The sequence below is a fragment of the Myotis yumanensis genome, unplaced genomic scaffold, assembly GCF_028538775.1.
Source record: "Myotis yumanensis isolate MYYU_CA2020_CCGP unplaced genomic scaffold, mMyoYum1.0.hap1 SCAF_10, whole genome shotgun sequence".
Taxonomy (NCBI): domain Eukaryota; kingdom Metazoa; phylum Chordata; class Mammalia; order Chiroptera; family Vespertilionidae; genus Myotis; species Myotis yumanensis.
The window spans coordinates 61731650-61749597 of record NW_027223761.1 but is presented as its reverse complement, the minus strand read 5'-3'; the positions used below and the strand labels follow the sequence as shown (position 1 = coordinate 61749597).

General features: G+C 39.3%; 1 protein-coding gene across 1 annotated transcript; it reads right to left on the bottom strand.

Annotated features, from left to right (window-relative positions):
* Nucleotides 1-2347: 2347 nt before the first annotated feature.
* Nucleotides 2348-10577, bottom strand: LOC139018255 (stromelysin-1-like). The gene is made up of 10 exons (XM_070426908.1): nucleotides 10430-10577; nucleotides 8973-9217; nucleotides 8726-8874; nucleotides 8463-8588; nucleotides 6626-6790; nucleotides 6303-6441; nucleotides 5570-5703; nucleotides 5006-5165; nucleotides 3765-3868; nucleotides 2348-2754 (listed from the first exon to the last, which is right to left on the bottom strand). Exons 1-10 carry the CDS (start codon nucleotides 10532-10534, stop codon nucleotides 2654-2656), a joined length of 1428 nt encoding a protein of 475 aa, XP_070283009.1. The 5' UTR covers nucleotides 10535-10577; the 3' UTR covers nucleotides 2348-2653.
* Between the last annotated feature and the right edge of the window lie 7371 nt (nucleotides 10578-17948).

Genomic DNA, 17948 nt, shown 5'->3' with positions numbered 1-17948 from the left:
TACATGTAATAATATGGGATGGTTGTCAAGATATATATGAAGTGCAAACAGCAACAAGGAGAGCAGCGTGAATTTGTATGCTAGCATTTTAATTTCAAAAGACGTTATTAGTGCTTGTGTATGTAGCTTTGAAAGGAGTCATAAGAATCTGCTTGGTTGCTTCTGAGAAAAGGACCTAGATGGTGGGTGGTGGTGATAGGGTGTGAAGAAAATTAACTTCTCATTGCATAATGTTTTTAAACATTTGTTTGTTTGTTTGTTTGTTTATGTTTTTAACTTTTAAATTTGTGTTGTGGTTACATATTTATTATCAAAAAATAAACCAGATATAGGTCCAGAAACATAGAAGCATGGAATAGACTGATGAATCTCAGAGGGAAGGCAAAGGGGTTGAGGGTGGGATTAACCAAAGAACTCACAGGCATTTATGTATAACCCATGGACACAGACAATAGTGTGTTGTGGGCCTCAGGGGAGGGATGAGTTGAGGGTGAAGGGGGTCAATTAGATAAAAAATGGGGTATCTGTAATTGTTTCAAAAATAAAGATAAATTAAAATATTAAATAAAATAAACTAAATAAAATAAATAAATTTAAGTAATTTTTAAAGTAAAAATACTTTAAAATTCTGCAACCTAATTTGTTGCAGAATATTACTGTTTATTAAAATTTCATCTTAAAATCTTCCATATGGTGTCTTTCATACTCATGGTTTTAAGAACAATTGAATGCTGATAAATCTCACATATTTACATCTTCTCTTTCTTTAAACTTGAGATTTAATTGACATATACTATGTATTATTTGGGGTATACAACACAATAATTTAATATATGTATGTATAGCAAAATGATCACCATAGTAAGTTTAGTTAACATCTGTTACCACATATAGTTACTGTATTTTCTCTTTTGGGTTTCAGACTCATTTACCTCAAGGCCTCCTTGTATATCTCACAGACATTTCAAAAATTAACAAAACTAAACAATTCTTCCTCTTACCCTTTTCTTAGAAAACTGCTTCTCTCCCAGTCTTTCCCCTTCTCAGTAAATGCTGTCACCTACAACACTTATTCTCAAGGAAGCTATCTGGGAATTATTCTGGACACTTCCCTCTCTCTTAAACTCTATATCTAATTAATTATGGAGTCCCATGGACTATCTCATACGTATATTTTATTCTTGTCTCTGACTCTCCAGTGTGACCAGTATAGTCCAAGCCATTAAACCTTCTTAATGCCATTTCCTCAAAATTTCTACTAAAAACATTTAGTTCAAAGTAAATCCTGCTACTATTCTAACAAGGAAGTCAATTTTTTTCTTTTAAGTCTTTTTAAATATACAATTGCATACACATGTTTGCTGTTATTTGCATATATGCTTTCTTGTTGGATTATAATCTCAATTACAGGAGGGATTGTATTAATTTTTTCAGGCTCCTACGCCTACAAACTAGCAAAATGCCTGGCACATAGTTAGTTATTCTCAAATTAATAAATAAGTTAAAGAAAGGATGAACTTTTACTTGGTAGCAGATGATATTCTAGACTTAATACTTAAGGCATAAATCTGTCTTAAGAAAAACATTTGCCCATAGATTTCTAACAGGACAGCTATAAAATGAGTACGAGAGAATAGTTTCATGTGCAAATAGGGTGGATATGAGCAAATTTGTTTGCCACGACAGGGAAGGGACACCACTGAGGGTACCTATAGGTAAAAGGAAAAGATGAAGAACAGGTTTGATTTTTCCACCTGAAAAATGAAGTGTGTGAAGTAGGTGATTTGCTATGATTATAAGATTCTGCTTCCCAATTTTCTCCAGACCCTGTCCTACAAGGTTGCAATGGCCTTAGGTCTTTCTCCTGGGGCATATCAGGAACACATGATATCCGGGTGGTAGGCCCCCCTGGGGACGGCAAGTGGTAAATGGTCCTCAGTTCTGGATGAGCCCGTTGTGAGGACACAGCCATGGAGACCCCTTCTCCACCTCCCGTGGCCGGGTGTCCCAAGCTGCCTACTGCTCAGTCCACAGTGTACCTGAGACTGTGAGAACGTTTTTTAAAAATTTCTTTATTGGTTAAGGTATTACAAATGTGTCCTCATCCTGCCATTCACCGCCCCCCCCCCCCCCTCCCCAGCCACTCATGCTCTCATCCCCCTGTTGTCCGTGTCCATTGGTTTGGCTTATATGCATGCATACAAGTCCTTTGGTTGATCTCTTCCCCTTACCCCCACCCTCCCCTACTTTCCCTCTGGGGATTGATAGTCTGATCGCTGTTTCTCTGTCTTTGGATCTGAGAACATTTTTTCTTGAAACAAACAGTAAACAAAACAAGAAAGCAAAATAACTGAAAAATCCTCTTTATTAAATAACAAGCGAATAATCTATATACAATCCCTGGTGTGTTGCACAGGAGTGTTCCCCCGTGTCCTGCAGAGGTTACTCCACGTGACCAAAGTGCAAGCTCAGCAGCTGGTTGAATGCCCTGTGATACTTGTGAAGCTGGCTGGGGAGACACACGGTTCGCACTGACATTCTCAGTCACTGCGCATGCAGGAGAAAATGCACCATTTTCAATTCACAAAGACTCTGAAGAAGAATTACCAGCTTCCTTTAAAATGCCCCTCTTGTGCCTTCCTACACATCTCTCCTAACAATGAAACCAGCTGTTACTCTTCAAGATACGTGTCACTTTCTTTGCATTTGGGTCAAACTCCAACTGTGACGATCCACTGAAGAAATAGAAAAACCCTGCAAATACAGACAAGGGAAATAGTGGGATGTTTTTTCAAATAAATAAATTTGGCAACATACAAAACCTCAGAATAATAGATAACTAGGAGTGCAAAGTGTTTTAGAATGTACTATGAGCCAGGGACTACGTATTAAGCATTTCACATGTGGTGTGCCCCCCCCAACCCCGCCCCCTTTTATTTCTGCAACAGTCCTTTGAGGAAAGTATAGCCAACCCCATGTTACAGGAGCCAGTTGAAGTTCAGACAGATTTAAATGCTCAAAGGAAAGGATGGAGACAGCATTCCATCCCAGCTCTGTCAGATAGCAAAGCCAGGCTTTGGGTTATTAGGTTATTCTGCTTCCAATCAGAGGAAATTCTCTGCTCCCTGGGAAATTATACTCTCTTTATTTTCTTTCTTCCTAACACTCCTCCCCTTTTCCCACATTGCAGCCAGAGGGGCATTCTGGCCTCGGAGGAGCCCAGGGGGCCTGCTGTGGCTCTGCTTTCCTGGTGCTATGGCTACTCTGCAGTAGAGACCACCAGCCTCCACCCACTTATGCTTCAGTAGGAAAGACGAACTTTTCAAACTTAGGGGGCGTGGAAATATAAGTATTTACAACTGACTAATGTGGCCAACGACTGACTACTCAAGAAAGGTAGAGAAAAACCTCCCTGGGCATTAGTAGTAGCACCAGCTTGGCATGGAGGAGAAAGCCAGCCAGCCAGTGTTAAGTTTGGGCACACCATGGGAGGGGGTTTTTATACTGACTTTGATTTTATCTGGATGTATAAAGTTAACTGGAGAAATTTGTGTTAAATATCTTTATAATTCAAAACAACTTATTATATGATTGGTTAAAAATTCGTAAATTTGTATGGTTAAAAATTCGTAAATTTAAACTTAGGGAGGGAGGAGATAGCTGGTTAAAGAAAACCTGCTATTAAAAATTATTTCAATTCTCTTTCCTCTGATGCTATAAAATGTTTCAAGGGCCTCATTGCCAACAAGATAAGTATCACTTACCAAATGCTTCAAAAACAGCATCAACCTTTGGGCCAACCCCTGGAAAGTCTTCCACTATTTGCCTGGGAAAGCCTGGATCCATTGACTGTTTCTTCTCATCAAATCTGCACCAAATAAAAGAATGCAGCTCAGCATTGCATAGAGGCCACGTTACCAAAATTCTTAAACCATGTTAAGTTTAATGTGGAATTCTAGTAAACTTTCCAAGTACTACAAGTAAATGATAAACATGGTTTAATTAACACTGCAGAAATATGTAACTTTAGTGGTACTGTAAACTTAGCTCTTAAAAAAATTTTTTTAAAATTCTCTTCCCCCAGAACAGAAGCAACATTTTGATCCAGAAAATGCTGTTCATTATTATATTTCTTAAGCCTGGGCAGAAAGAACCTTAATCATTTTTCTATCACAAAGACATGAAGGTATAAACAGATACATAAAGTGAGTGGAATCATTCATCTAAATGCAAATTTCAAGTTCCCCATCATACCTGGCTCATATATGCCCTCCCCACCCTGCACACCTGGGTTTTCTATGTCAGTCTCTTAGAAAACGGGATTAGAACAAGAAACAAAGCACAGTAAACGCATTTGGGACTTATTGGGTAGACCCAGGTTCGTCTGCTCAGATGTCTCAGAGTCTCGGCAGATGACTAGGAATCAGCCTCTCTATGAGCCTTGGGTTCTATGCATGAACCTAGACTGCCTCTGCTCATTGTCCTCTGAAACAGCCAGAGGCAATTAGTGGGTGAGGTTAAAGGAAACCGTTGAAAATCATACAGTAAAGTTGGTAAGACAAGACCAACACCCAACAAGACAATGACTAGATCTTTGGGACAATGACCTGGATTCTCAGGGCTTCTTTGAAAGAAGAAAAGCCCAGTTGGGTTTGGAGTTCAGGAGGGAAACCTTCATAGAGGTGGTGGGACTTGAGCCAGGACTTGAGGACGGGTGGGGGTGGGGCAGATGCAGGTACAGGAGAGAAGAGGGCACTTCTGGCAGGTTGGGCAACGGCACAAAGGGAAGCTCCCTTCTATTGTACATGGGACTCAAAACAAAAGAGCTCATGAAACGCCTGTTACCAGACACTGCCTTTTAGAGTAAGCACCTCCCCACACTTGTCTAAGGCCCCATTCCTCCTACTGAGAGGGAAGCAGAGCTGCGTGAGGCAGGGGATTTCCCTAGAGAGAAAAATATGTCCCTGATTAGGCTCCGTACACAGTCATTCTGATTGCATATTACCTCCAGTATTTGTCCTCTACAAAGAAGTATGTTTTCTTCTTTTGTTTATCAAAAATGGCTGCATCTATTTTCTTTACACTTGGCGGAAAACCGAGGGTGTGGATGCCCCTAGGGTAACCTGCTTGCACCTCACTTCCTCGGACGGCCCAGAACTGCTTTCCTGTTTAAAAAATAATAATTCAGAATCACATGGAGTTTATAACAGTTAAAACCTTTGGGCTTTAGAAGTATGTTTTAGCACCTTTGATTTTATAGTAAAGAGGAAGCCAGAATTTTAGATTTAATCACCATCTCAAAGTGGACATTTAACAAAAAAATTGTCCATTGAATGAATGAGCACAGATTGAATGAGGGAATATACAACTGAGCAATTTATATTACTGTGCTCATTTTTATCTTCTGTAAAATATATAAATAAAGCAATACCAGTCTCAGTCATTTCTTCATTAGCTGGAGTACTAAAGTAGACAGAATTTGTCACAATAGAAAAAAATTAAAGCCTATTCTGTTTTCCCGTGAGAGGGTTTGTTTTAACAGGTTAAAAAATTATTATATAATAATCACCTTTAAAAATGAAAACAATATCCCTGCTAGTCACTTCATATGCAGCATCCATTCCTGAAGGAAGAGATGGCCAAAACGAAGAGATCAAATAAAATCCAGGTTCAAGAGTCCTTAGGGATTTGCGCCAAAAGTGCCTGGAATACATGTAAAAAGAAGTGAAAATTGAAAAACAGTCTTCTATCTTTAGCATATTTTCCTGTCCAACCCATCTGCTCCCATTCCCTCAGCTTCTGGGCTGGGTGATCGACAGAGATCAGGTATATTGCCAGTGGGAAAATATTTTTCTTTTTTCTTCAGAAAACTGCACTGGACCTCCTGCCATAGGACTACAGAGTACCCGTCTTCTGTGAAGAGAAAGTTATCCTACAATGCAAGTTAATTGGCTGACTATAAGCCTTAAATTCCTGCAGCTCATGTAAAACAGTGTAAATGTTATATATCATCTTTTACGTTTTCAAAAAGAGAGGCAGATGTGTGTGTAAGTATCTGACTTAAAAGCAACCATGACTTATAACATTTGGAAAAATTACAGGACAAAAATTAAATCATGCTGTGTAAGTCTTCAACAAGGAACTGGACCGTTTTAGGAAAATGTGGGAATTGGAGCAGCAGACCCAAATCATTTCAGTTCAGAGGAATCATTTTTGTTTATAATGTGCAAAAGCCTCTACTAAGTTTCTGTTTGTTTTCATTTTCAAGCGTTGCACATCAAAAGATAATTTCCTGGTCTGACCTGTCTTTAAAGAACAGGATTTCTCCCCTCAGGGTGGTGACAGCGTCCAAGGACAAAGTGGGATCACACTTGGCCGGTGTCTGAGGTCTTGCGGATTCTGTGGGCTTCACAGGGTCATCAGGGGAAGCAGGTGGAGGTCCTACAAGAGTAGACATGAGGATTCAAACATTAGGAGGCGTGTGATGCTTCTGTCAGGGCATATACTTCCCAAACACTCCCAAAGGGCTCTGAGCTGACTGCAAATGCTTCCTGCAGCATTTTCAAGCTTTCTTGACGATCATCATGGGGAAGGTAGGATGCCTCATTTCCCCAGCATCACTCACCATACAGGGACTGAATGCCAGTGACATCATCTTGAGAAAGGCGGAACCTGGCCAGGTCTGTGGATGAGTTGTAGACTGGATACATCAAAGCTTCAGGGTTTTTCGAGTGTTCGAGACCCAGGGAATGGCCAAATTCGTGAGCAGCAGCGAGGAATAAATTGATCCCTATTTAGGAAATCATAAATAAGAGTTCCTTATGTCTTAAATGCATGTACATTACAGATGTCAGCTGTGTATTATACTTGTTTACTTTCAGGAAGCACACAGGGCTTTTTATGCCTTGAGTTACGGTTAATCAGTCAATTGACTGCTTACACACTTAATGGCAGGCTGTTTTTTCAAGGCCTGTTAGTGACATCAATCTTTGAGACACCGTGTCTAGCCATGTCCAACTATTCCTCTCTCAGGAGCCTGTTAACTTTATGAGAACCAGGTCCCTTTTCTTGTACTCTGGAATAGAACAAACTTATTTCTCTTCATTTGTCAATGAAAAGCTAAGTACTGTCTTACTGGATTAACCTTTGTTGGTTACAGTCTAAATTAAATGAATCACAGTTTATTTATCTCAATTCTGAAATCCTTAAACAATCTTACTGCCATTATTTGCCATTGGAATATTGCCTGCATAATTTTTCTGCCTCGTGATGATTATTTAATACATATTGGCTCCAAAAATAATAATGATAGATGTCATAGAATTTGTAAAATTGATTTAAGACATAACATGCCCAATCATGTCTAGCATTTGTCATAAGAGATTTTGGCCACACAAACACTTGCTGTATTCAGATTTTTTTTTCTTCATGTTATAAGAATAAATTAGAATGCTGATAATTGGAAGGCATTGGGTAATTAGGACTGAAATGCCAAGTAAGTGGACTTTACTTTTAAAGTTCTCATTTGAGACTTAGCAGGAATGTTCCTTTGAAGGAAGAAGTTGCTAATTCAATCAAACTAAGGCTTTTATCCAGCATTAACTAACCTCACATTTGTACTCTCAACAGGGATTCTGTTTGCATTTTTATTATAAATCCCAATTAAATTTCAGGAGTATTTATTTTAGCCAATTGTTTGAAACTTTGGAAGCTATACTTCAAAGCATCCTATATAATAAAAGGCTAATATGCAAATTTTCCCCTCCACCCGGAGTTAGACCAGGGGGTGAGGCCTGCTGGCCAACCACCACAACCCCTCCCCTCAGCCGGCCCAGCCCAATTGCCCCTGATTGGGGCTGGCCGGCTGGACCCCACCCGTGCACAAATTCATGCACTGGGCCTCTAGTCCAGTTATAAACTGAGAAACATTTTATTTGGGGGTTGCTCCTTTCCTTCAGAATAAATCCAAAATAACCCTTCTTAACCTAGAGAGAGTAAAATGTTATTTTAACCAGAAAAACCTGAACTGAAACCTCAGTTTCTGGAATTTAATTCTCATTTCTGTTTGGAAGAGTAAAGAAGTAATTGGGGGGCATTTCCCCAGTTGGATATAATCAATATCCAGGGCACATGTTAGTGCAGATTCAATGTGATACAATCTGCAATTTGAATATCTGCTGTTTGATATAATGAGAAATTGTTTTTACTGATGGTTTAAGATCACACAAGAACCACATTCATCAAAGAAATACTTAATGATGCTTCCTATAATGTTCTCCCCTAGACAGAAAATAAACGTTTTTAGACATCTGAAAATGTTGTTAATAATGATTACAACAAAAATATATTCTGCTGGTCCTTGACCCATCAGCAAATATAAAACAACCCATTCCTCGAATGTTCTTAGTTATTAATAATTTTCCAAATATTAAAAAAATCATTCTGAGAGACATGAAACTAACCTGATGTATCCTTTGTCCATTGTTCGTCATCATCAAAGTGAGCATCTCCATTAATTCCTGGCCCGGGTGGATAGGCATGAGCCAAAGCCTTTCCAGGTCCATCAAAATCGAAAAAGTCTCCATGTTCTAATAGAGAAAAAAATTTTTTTACTGGAAAGAGGGGTAACTACAATCACTTTGGAAACTTTTCCAATAAAATACCACCAAGTAAATAGATGCATTTCATGTTTTTGTTGTTAATGTTGCTTGATTTTGTTTCTTACTTCTAACTGCAAATGTGATCATTATGTCAGCCTCTCCTTCACAGATCCTGGAGAATGTCAGTGGAGTCACTTTCTCCCAGACTTTCAGAGCTTTCTCAATGGCAGAATCAACAGCATCTCTTGGTAAATCCAGTGTGTAATTCAAAATCCTGAATGAGAACAATTGAAGAAGATAATATTTTCTCCTGGCATAGCCCCTTATCAAATCTCAGTATTATGTGGAAACCTCTCAGGACCCATTCGTTACCTGTAGGTGAGGTGAGTCTTCCTCCACTTTGGCATGCCGGGAAAGGTCCTGAATTCTCTGATGTCAGGGACTCCGCACCTGGGCTTGTGCATCACCTGCAGCGTGTCTGAGTCCAGCTTCCCTGTCACCTTCAGCCCCAGGAACTTCTGCATTTCTTGGATTTTTTTAACAACAGGGCTACTGTCCTTCCTTCTAGCAAACTGTTTTGTGTCTTTTGCAAGGTTGTAGTAGTCTTCTAGGTAGTGCTATTGGAATAAAATGTGTCGTTTTTAGGTCATTCTTAGGACTTTTTAGGCTTTTGGAGGACATTTGTGCAGCTGCCCACTCCATCTATTTGGAGTATTCCTCCAGTTTGCTGAAATAAGGGTCACATTCTGTTTAATTTTTTAATTACAGACTCTTCACTTCTGTTTTATCTTTTTAACGAAATAATCTCTACAGTTTAGTTTATTACCAGATTGAAATTAAGTAGAACATTTAAATATAGATCTAATCAATTTAAAGGAGAAAAAACAAACTTACTTCTTTGGACATAATTGTATATTTCAGGTATATTTATCCAGTTCCCTCAATTTTCTATTTTGTGTGTCTCACAAGGACTTGGCTTAAGAAAAGGAAATGGACGAATCCCTGTCTAAACATGACACTAGCAACATAAAAATCTAGTTATTTGTACATTGGATTAAAATATCTAAAGGTTCCTTATGGGGGGGGGGGGCTGTCCAGATCAAGTCACCCCAAAATGTGTCTGTGTGATATGCAGATTATGTTGAGCTAAAGGCAATTTTAACCTCCCACCCTGAACTTCTAGAGAAACTTCTGCCTCCCACACTTAACTTTCAGAGAAACTTCTGCCTCCTATCCTTAACATCCAAGAAGAATTTGAATTAAAGGGCTTGTCCATAAAATACGACCACAGATAACCTATTGGACCCACCTATATGTGGGTCCAAAAACTATTATTTACTAATCATCTCTCCTCATCCTGCAATGACCCTTTGAAACCCCCGAGGTGCATTACCTCATCCCTAGCTCAGGATGTCTCATATACCTCAATCCCATTTCTGTCTCTGAGCCTCTCCTGTAGGTGGGGTGTCTGGCTCATGTATGCAGAGTTCCCATACATTTGTATGTATGAAATTCCGTTATTTTCTCTTATTAAAAAAAAAAATACCCAAAGAAATTCCAAAGCAAGATACATCTCCTCCACTCTCCTTGCTATGCCATCTGTGACCTTAGGAAAACACCTGGCCTTCGCTTCGCCCTACATGACAGAAGGTGCCCAAACAGTGTGAAACCGAGACCTCTCTCACATGCAACACTCTATAACTCTCTGTGCTTGAACTAGCCATGCACCATAATTCAGACCACTCTGCACGCGTTTTAGGAATGGGAAGCAGAGGTGGTTTCCCCACTTGGCCTTGTGAATGAGCGTGAAGGCTGTCTCCCTTAGTTACCTGAACTAGGTCCATGCTGTCCTCCTCATCCCTTGCAGCTCCGTTCAGCGGATGGGCTGAGCAAGCTGCCAGACTCAGCAGCAGTAGCACAGGAAGATTCTTCATTGCTCCCAGCTGCACTCAGATCTGGGTTGTCTCAGTGCCTTGCTCTTTGCCTACCCTCTTCTAGGTCCTCCCTCTGGAGCCCCACCTTTATAGGGTGACAGTGTTTGTTTAGATCAGCCTCAGCAGCTTGACTCACTATCACTGTCATCCGGAGAGCAGCAGAACCACTTCCAAAAATCCCAAACCTAACGTAGGACATTACAAGCTACTTTACTAATTTCTCTCAACCTTTCCAAATTTGCAAGTCAAAATAATGATTAATCTCCAGGAAATGCTTCCTGTATTACGAAAGAGAAAACTGGGCTTTTTTTTTTTTTATTACCCTGGAAAAAAAGTGACTGGAATTTACAAGACAATTTATGTTTGTGTGTTTGAGAGACTTAAGCTGACTTAGTAAAATGTCAGAATTGCATAGAACTTTCAAATGAGTTTTAAAAGTGTACCCAATCTCTTTGGTTGGTCTTAATTCTGTATTCATTGATTAATGGGCAGCAGATCTGTAACAGCTGTTTTGTGAATGCTAATAAAATTAAAATGAAGTATATTGTTCACTAGACTAAAATTCTTCTACACTATTTAAAAATTCTCTTTCAATCTCTTTACCTGTAAATTCAAACTAGTAGATACTTTGAACTTAACAAAATGCCATCCTAATTTCTTTCTCCTAATTTCTTTCTGTTCATTTATTTCTCCCCTTCCCTCCCCTCCCCTTCTTTCCTCTCCCCTCTCCCCCCTTCCTCCTCCTCTACTCTCCTCCCTGTTTTCTTTTCTTTCCCTTTCCTTTCCTTTCTGTCCCTTTCCTTTCCTTCCTTTCCTTGTTAAGTATTGTTCATGTCAACTGTCCTATATCATAAAAGGGTCATATGCAAATTGACCCTAACAGGAGTGACCAGAACGACCACTTGACCAGTCACTATGAGGCACACTGACCACTTCTTGGTCCCTCCCTGGCCAGCAGGCTCTGATTGCCCATGGCCTACCAGTTTCCATTAGTGGGAAGAAGATACAGTAGAATAGCCTGGACTACTATAAGCATTAACAATGAAGAGTAAAAAGCCTGAGGCCCAGGCGGGGATGTCTGTCCTATATACCAATAAGTTGCTGGTTAGGTTCCCTATCAAGGCACATGCCCTGATTGTGGGCTCAGTGTTTCTCTCTTTCTTTCTTCCTCTCTCTCTCAAATAAATGAAAACATACTTTAAAAAATAAAGTTAGAAGTGAAGCCATTATGGTCCCATGGCTGCAAACTCTAAAAGAAAATATACTATGGTAACTCAATAAGAATAAGAGACTCTTAAAAAAATTATAGCAATAAAAATAACAAGGAAGAAGTCAGGCATCTAAAGGAATCCAGGTGGCTATAGGGGAAATCACTAATGAGCTTAGATTTTAAAAGTCAAACTGGGAAAAATGTATTTGCAGCAAATATTCGATAAATACTTAGTATCTTTAAGATATAAGAGCTCACACAAATCCTATATAATAAAAGCCTAATATGCAAATTGACTGAACTGCGGAAGGACTGGCAGAATGACTGGTGCTATGATGTGCACTGATCACCAAGGGGCAGACACTCAATGCAGGAGCTGTCCCCTGGTGATCAGTGCACTCCCACTTGGGGAGTGCAGTTCAGCCAGAAGCCCGGCTCATGGCTGGCGAGCGCAGCGGCGGTGGTGGGAGCTTCTCCCGCCTCCGTGGCAATGCTAAGGAGCAGTGAGCTGAGAGGTAATGATCAGTGAGCAGGCAGGCGGTAAGAGATCAAGGGGTCCCGGACTGAGAGAGGACGTAGGCTGGGCTGAGGGACCCTCTCCCCACAGTGCATGAATTTTGCGCACTGGACCTCTAGTCTTTTTAATAAAAGCCTATGTGTTCATGACATCCTCACGCCGTGATGCCCTCACGCCATATTGAGCGATCACCAGGAGGCTGTGTGCGCAGCAGGCACCGCGCAGGTGGGCAGGGGCTTGACGTCACATGTGTGGCGCGGAGGCGGGTCCCGCGGCTCCAGCCTACCTCTTTGGGGCAATCGATCGTGGGGCTCCCACACTGTGAGAGGGCACAGGCCAGGCTGGGGGACCCCCCTCCAGTGAACTAATTTCATTCACTGGGCCTCTAGTATATAATAAATGCCTGTAGGAAAAACCCCTAAACAGTCTCAGAGGAAGAAACTTTGTTAAACTTTTAACGATCTTCGTGCCACCTACTACCCCCCATCTCTCCCACTAACTTCACCTTCCTTATCCTTGCAAAAAGGTGAACTAGGACTCTTTAGTGATAGTAAGACCCCCATAATTGGTGGTATCCAGATGCGTAATGACCACCTGGAAGGCGCTATGCATCTAATTTAAGCATCATTTTTACAATAGGCTCTGTCTAAAGACACTTCAAATTCCTCTGGGGGAGAAAGTCTATATCTTGTCTTAATTGAAATAAAGGGAAATATTTGTCCCCATTGATGTCAGGATAGCAGGACCTGTACCAGAAATGAAGTCAGGAAGGAATAAGGCAGTCAGACAGAAAAGGCATGAAGAGACTAAAAGCCAAAGAGCTGTGGCAGCCCAAAAGTCAATGCCTTCTAGGTGAATGTCTCTCCTTTGTAAGTTTTCTCACAACTTATAAAACATATTTAAAGTTCTGAAAGAAGCCTGACGGATATTATGTTTCATTTCCCAACTGTTCAAATGTGATTGGCAAAGCGGACCTTGTTGCCCCTGAAATAAAAACAAAAGTCTGCCACACACAGAACTTTGTCATTTTCTTTTTCCTAATGCATCTTGTACCTGCCTCTGTTGCTGATCTCTCACACTGAACTGTAGTGTGTTAGTTTACTTATTTGCCTTCCCTATGTTACTGTACATTCTTGAGGGTAGGGACTATGTCTCATTTATTTCTGTACTCCTAATACTTAGCCTGGTGCCTTGCATATAGCAGGTACCCCCAAATTGCTTACAGAACCAATATATTAATTATGAATGACAGGCGCATAGCAAAAGCCAAACAGGTGAATGAAAATGAAAAAAAAAAATTCACAAATCATACATATGTTTCTAAATTCCCAGATCTTACATGTGATATTTACCAAATACCTTAGTAACTGAAATTTTAAAGAAATTTTATTTTCTTAGAAAAAGACTGTAGCCGTCAACTTAGGTCTCTCTAAGAGAATAAATTAAGGACTTATATACTCAAAATCCTCATTCCCATGTCTGTTGAATAGTCAAACTAAGATTATAAAACCAGGAAGTTTCAGATAATGCATGAATTGGTCCACTTTCATTTTGTAGGTTAAATTTTAAAAGGTAATGCATTAGTGAGAAGAAATAGGTAATTAAGAGCAACTGAGTAGAAGAAAGGGAGAGGAGTGGGAGGATGGTAGAAAAAAAGAGAGGGAGGGAGGAGAGAGAGAGGAAAGGGAAAAAGAAAGAAAGAAACAAAGGAAGGAAGGAAGGAAGGAAGGAAGGAAGGAAGGAAGGAAGGAAGGAAGGAAGGAAGGGAGGGAGGAAGGAAAGAAGGAAGGAAGGGGGAGAGAGAGAGAGAGGAAGAAAGAAAGAAAGAAAGAAAGAAAGAAAGAAAGAAAGAAAGAAAGAAAGAAAGAAAGAAAGAAAGAAAGAAAGAAAGAAAGAAGGAAGGAAGGAAGGAAGGAAGGAAGGAAGGAAGGAAGGAAGGAAGGAAGGAAGGAAGGAAGGAAGGAAGAAAGGAAGAGAGTAAATAAACCAAATATAGAGGGGAACTACGAACACTAGAAAAATAAGGGTGGGCTTTTTTTTTTCAGCACAGAAATGAAAATTACTGTTCCACAGAACAATCATTAGTTTCATGGCTAAATATCTACAAGGGTCAGATAAGGACTAGTTTTATAAATCTGACTTCCAGGAATCAGAGACCTGAAAGTAAACTTAAATTGAACATGATCCAAACTTGGATTTTATGCAAAAACTGGCAGGTAGTCCAAGTAATATCCCATCTGATAACTTTTCACATCTGTCTTCCCACTTACCATGCTTCTCCATGACTAATCAGAGAAGATAGTACATGATGCTTGCTACTTCCAGCTGACACAGTCATTCTTTCCACGAGACATTCCTGTATCAAGTGTCTGAGTCTTTAATGCTCCAGAATGTCCAAACTAAGAGTGTAGATTTGGAGGTAATATCTGAAGGAGAAATTTAGAGGAAAAGTGACCAAATTAGCTATTTAAAAATAGAAAAGAAGGAAGGAAGGATGAAGTGAAAGAATGAAGGAATGAAGGCAAGAAGAATATAATCTAGTAGAGGAGATGATCCCTATATAACTAATTCTATAAGGGAATAAAGAAAGAAGCTGTATAAAAATTATGCAGAAGGAAAGGTGTTTGCTTTAATAAAAGCTTATAGATAACTCCACAAATGAATGGAATCTGAAATGATTTGGACATGAAGGAAAACCCTGTCCAAACAGAATAACAACTGGGCAGAAAGTATAGGGTCTACTAGTATACAGAAAATGGCAACAAGTTAATTTTTTAGTGAAGTAGAAAGTGTGTGATAAGTAGTAATGAAAAATGAAAAATACAATTGTGGGAAGATAAGTTAGAGCCCATTTGTGGGCTAAATGGGATATAATTTTTCTTTCTGCCAGAATCTATGCCACCAGATTACAATTATTTTTGATCTCAAGTAAATGCTTGGTGATTCTCACTTTGGCTTTTTATTTTTAGGTTAACAGTCTGCAGCTTGTTTAGTTTATTCTTTTTAGTTGTTTCATTTAGTCTATTGCTGATGGAAATCCATGTTTATATAAAAAATTTAATTACACTTTTTATATTTCAATGAAGTTTTATATTTTTATTGTAGAAAATTTTGAATGCAGAAGAAAGGTAAACAGAAGAAAATAAGTCACTTATAATCATATCATGAGAAAAATACTATTAGCACTTCACTGTGTTTTCTTCTAATTTTTAAATACCTGTAATTTTTTATATCAGGATGGTCATAGGAAAGTTATAAAATTTTATCTATTTTTTTAATAACTCAGAATTCTAGACCAGACCACATATGCTAATTTTATGTCTATTCGCCACAGAAACTTTCAAACATTTTAGCTGGGAAGTGAACTATAATAGAAACTGGAATTAGTAACAGATGACATCTGCACGTGGATGGCTCAGTCTTTTTTCATATAAAAGCTTAATGATTCACATTACTCAACATGAGTGGTAAAAAATGTTGAAATCCGTCATTCAAATTTCTTGGCAATGACAATGGCCTGTATGTGGCTCCAGGCAACTCTGATTATATGGAAAGAAGGAGAGCATTTTGTAATAGTCTTGGCATAAGTATTCTAATTGTGTAAACAGAATAACATTAATTAAAATTGTTAAAGGTGTTCCAACAGTCAATATATTATATTTGATTGTAGGATAAAAAATGTGGCTTTTCTTTGGTAAAAGTTTGGGAAAGGCTGCTTCAATGGCTACTAGCCAGTGTCTTTTAAAAAAACACACACAAATAATTACATGTATTTATAGTATATACTAGAGGCCCGATGCACAAAATTTGGGCAAGGGGCTCGGCCCTCGCAGGCCCGGCCAGCACTCACAGCCCTGGCTTTGTCCAGAAGGTCATCCAGACGGTTGTTCTGCTGTTTGGTCTAATTAGCATATTAGCTCTTTATTATATTACATATAGTTTTGTGTTTTACATTTAGGGATATGATCTATTTTTAGTTAATTCAGTTTTTGCATGTGGATGTCCAGTTCTTCCAGCACCATCTAGTGAAATACTATCTTTGCTCCATTATACTGCATTTGCTTTTTTGTTAAAGATAAGTCGACTATATTCATGTTGGTGTAGCTCTGGGTTCTCTATTCTGTTTCACTGATCTATTTTATTTTTTTTTGCAATAGCACATGGACTTCATTACTATAGCTTTATAGTAAGTTTTGAAGTTGAGTGGTGACAGTCCTCCAACTTTGTTGGCTATTCTGGATGCTTTGTTTCTCCATTTAAACTTCAGAATTAATTGGTTGATATCCACAAAACAACTTGCTGGGATTCTGATGGAAGCCAATTGTCTTCTTAAACTGAAGATGTTCCCATTTAATATTTCTGGTCAGATAAGTGACAACATCAGAGCTATGCTTCTGTGAGATATACCTGGCAGCCGTGATTGAAGTGGATTAGAACATGACGTTGATTGGCTTAAGGGATATTATAATTATCCAAGTGAGCTACAAGGGGAACCTGAAGAAGAGCAGATAAAAGTAAATATAATTGAAAGAGAAAGGAGATGATACAGACAAAGGACAGGAAGGATGAGAAGGCATTGTATGGCATTGAGTCTTGTAAATTGGGACTAATTGCAACTAGTTAGTTTGCAGTTAAGATTGAGTTCCTGTCATTGTGACTTGACAGATCTTTGCTTGGTGTGGAGATAAACAAAGACCAACCAAATGAGAACAAGCAATGGTAACTGTCAGCAAGGGGAAGTTGTAGGTGGAATAACTAGAAGTGGGACATTATATGGTACTAGCAGCCCTGCGCACGAATCCGTGTGCCAGTAGCTTGCCAGTAGCTCACTGCCCACTGCCCCACCCTCCTATAGTTCCCCCAGGCCCCCCTTCCCCCACACCCCCCTCATAGCTTGTTGCCTCACCCTCCTGATGATCTGTGATCGAGTTGTTACATGGTCAGTCCTTACGCTTCACAGCGTAATGACCATTTGCATATTACATCTTTTTTATATAGGATTGGTTAGGGTGCATATTTGACTTTTTAAAAATTGATATTCTGCTGGAAACTGGGACAAAATTAGAGATGTTATCAGCTATTAATCAAGTCTTGGCCATTTTGGACAGTCACAGAAGATATTGTTGAGCATCCTGGTTGTCACTAGAGAGCACTCTGGCTTCTTGCAAATCTGACTTACAGCAGGCCGGCTTCCTGGATTGTTTATTATGGAGAAGGGGAATTGGTTTCCTGAGGTTGCTGCAGACTGGGGGCTAAAGTTCTACTTTTATATATGACCTTGCCATTTCCCATTTGTATACTCAGTCTCTCACTAGAAAACTCATCTCTATTCCATGGCTTATGTACCTTTATAATGGATAAACTTTGGATATTTACCCTTGGCTGAATGACCTCTTTTTTTGCTATCTGCATATTCTTTGTTTAAACTCTGGAATTCACAAATGTTTCATTCTGGAGGTTAGGGCAAATATCTGTAACTAGTAATGCTCATTGCCCTGACAAATCTGTGGAAATGATCGTAGGCACTGCTTTGCCATGGCTATGACAACTCATCTTCTTTGAGACATGATTTGTTAATATCTTTTGGATGGGTCACATTATATAAGAATGACAGAATAAAATTTTGTGTTGTTGTAATAACTAAAATTGTGCTTGGATGTATACCAAGGCAGAGCTAACTCATCCAA

Coding starts and splice junctions, on each gene's coding strand:
- LOC139018255 (XM_070426908.1), bottom strand. CDS start 10,534: ATGAAGAATCTTCCTGTGCTACTGCTGCTGAGTCTGGCAGCTTGCTCA. Junction 6,442..6,625: donor TGGCATTCAGTCCCTGTATG/GTGAGTGATGCT, acceptor CTACTCTTGTAG/GACCTCCACCTGCTTCCCCT. Junction 5,166..5,569: donor TATTGTTTTCATTTTTAAAG/GTGATTATTATA, acceptor TTTTTTAAACAG/GAAAGCAGTTCTGGGCCGTC.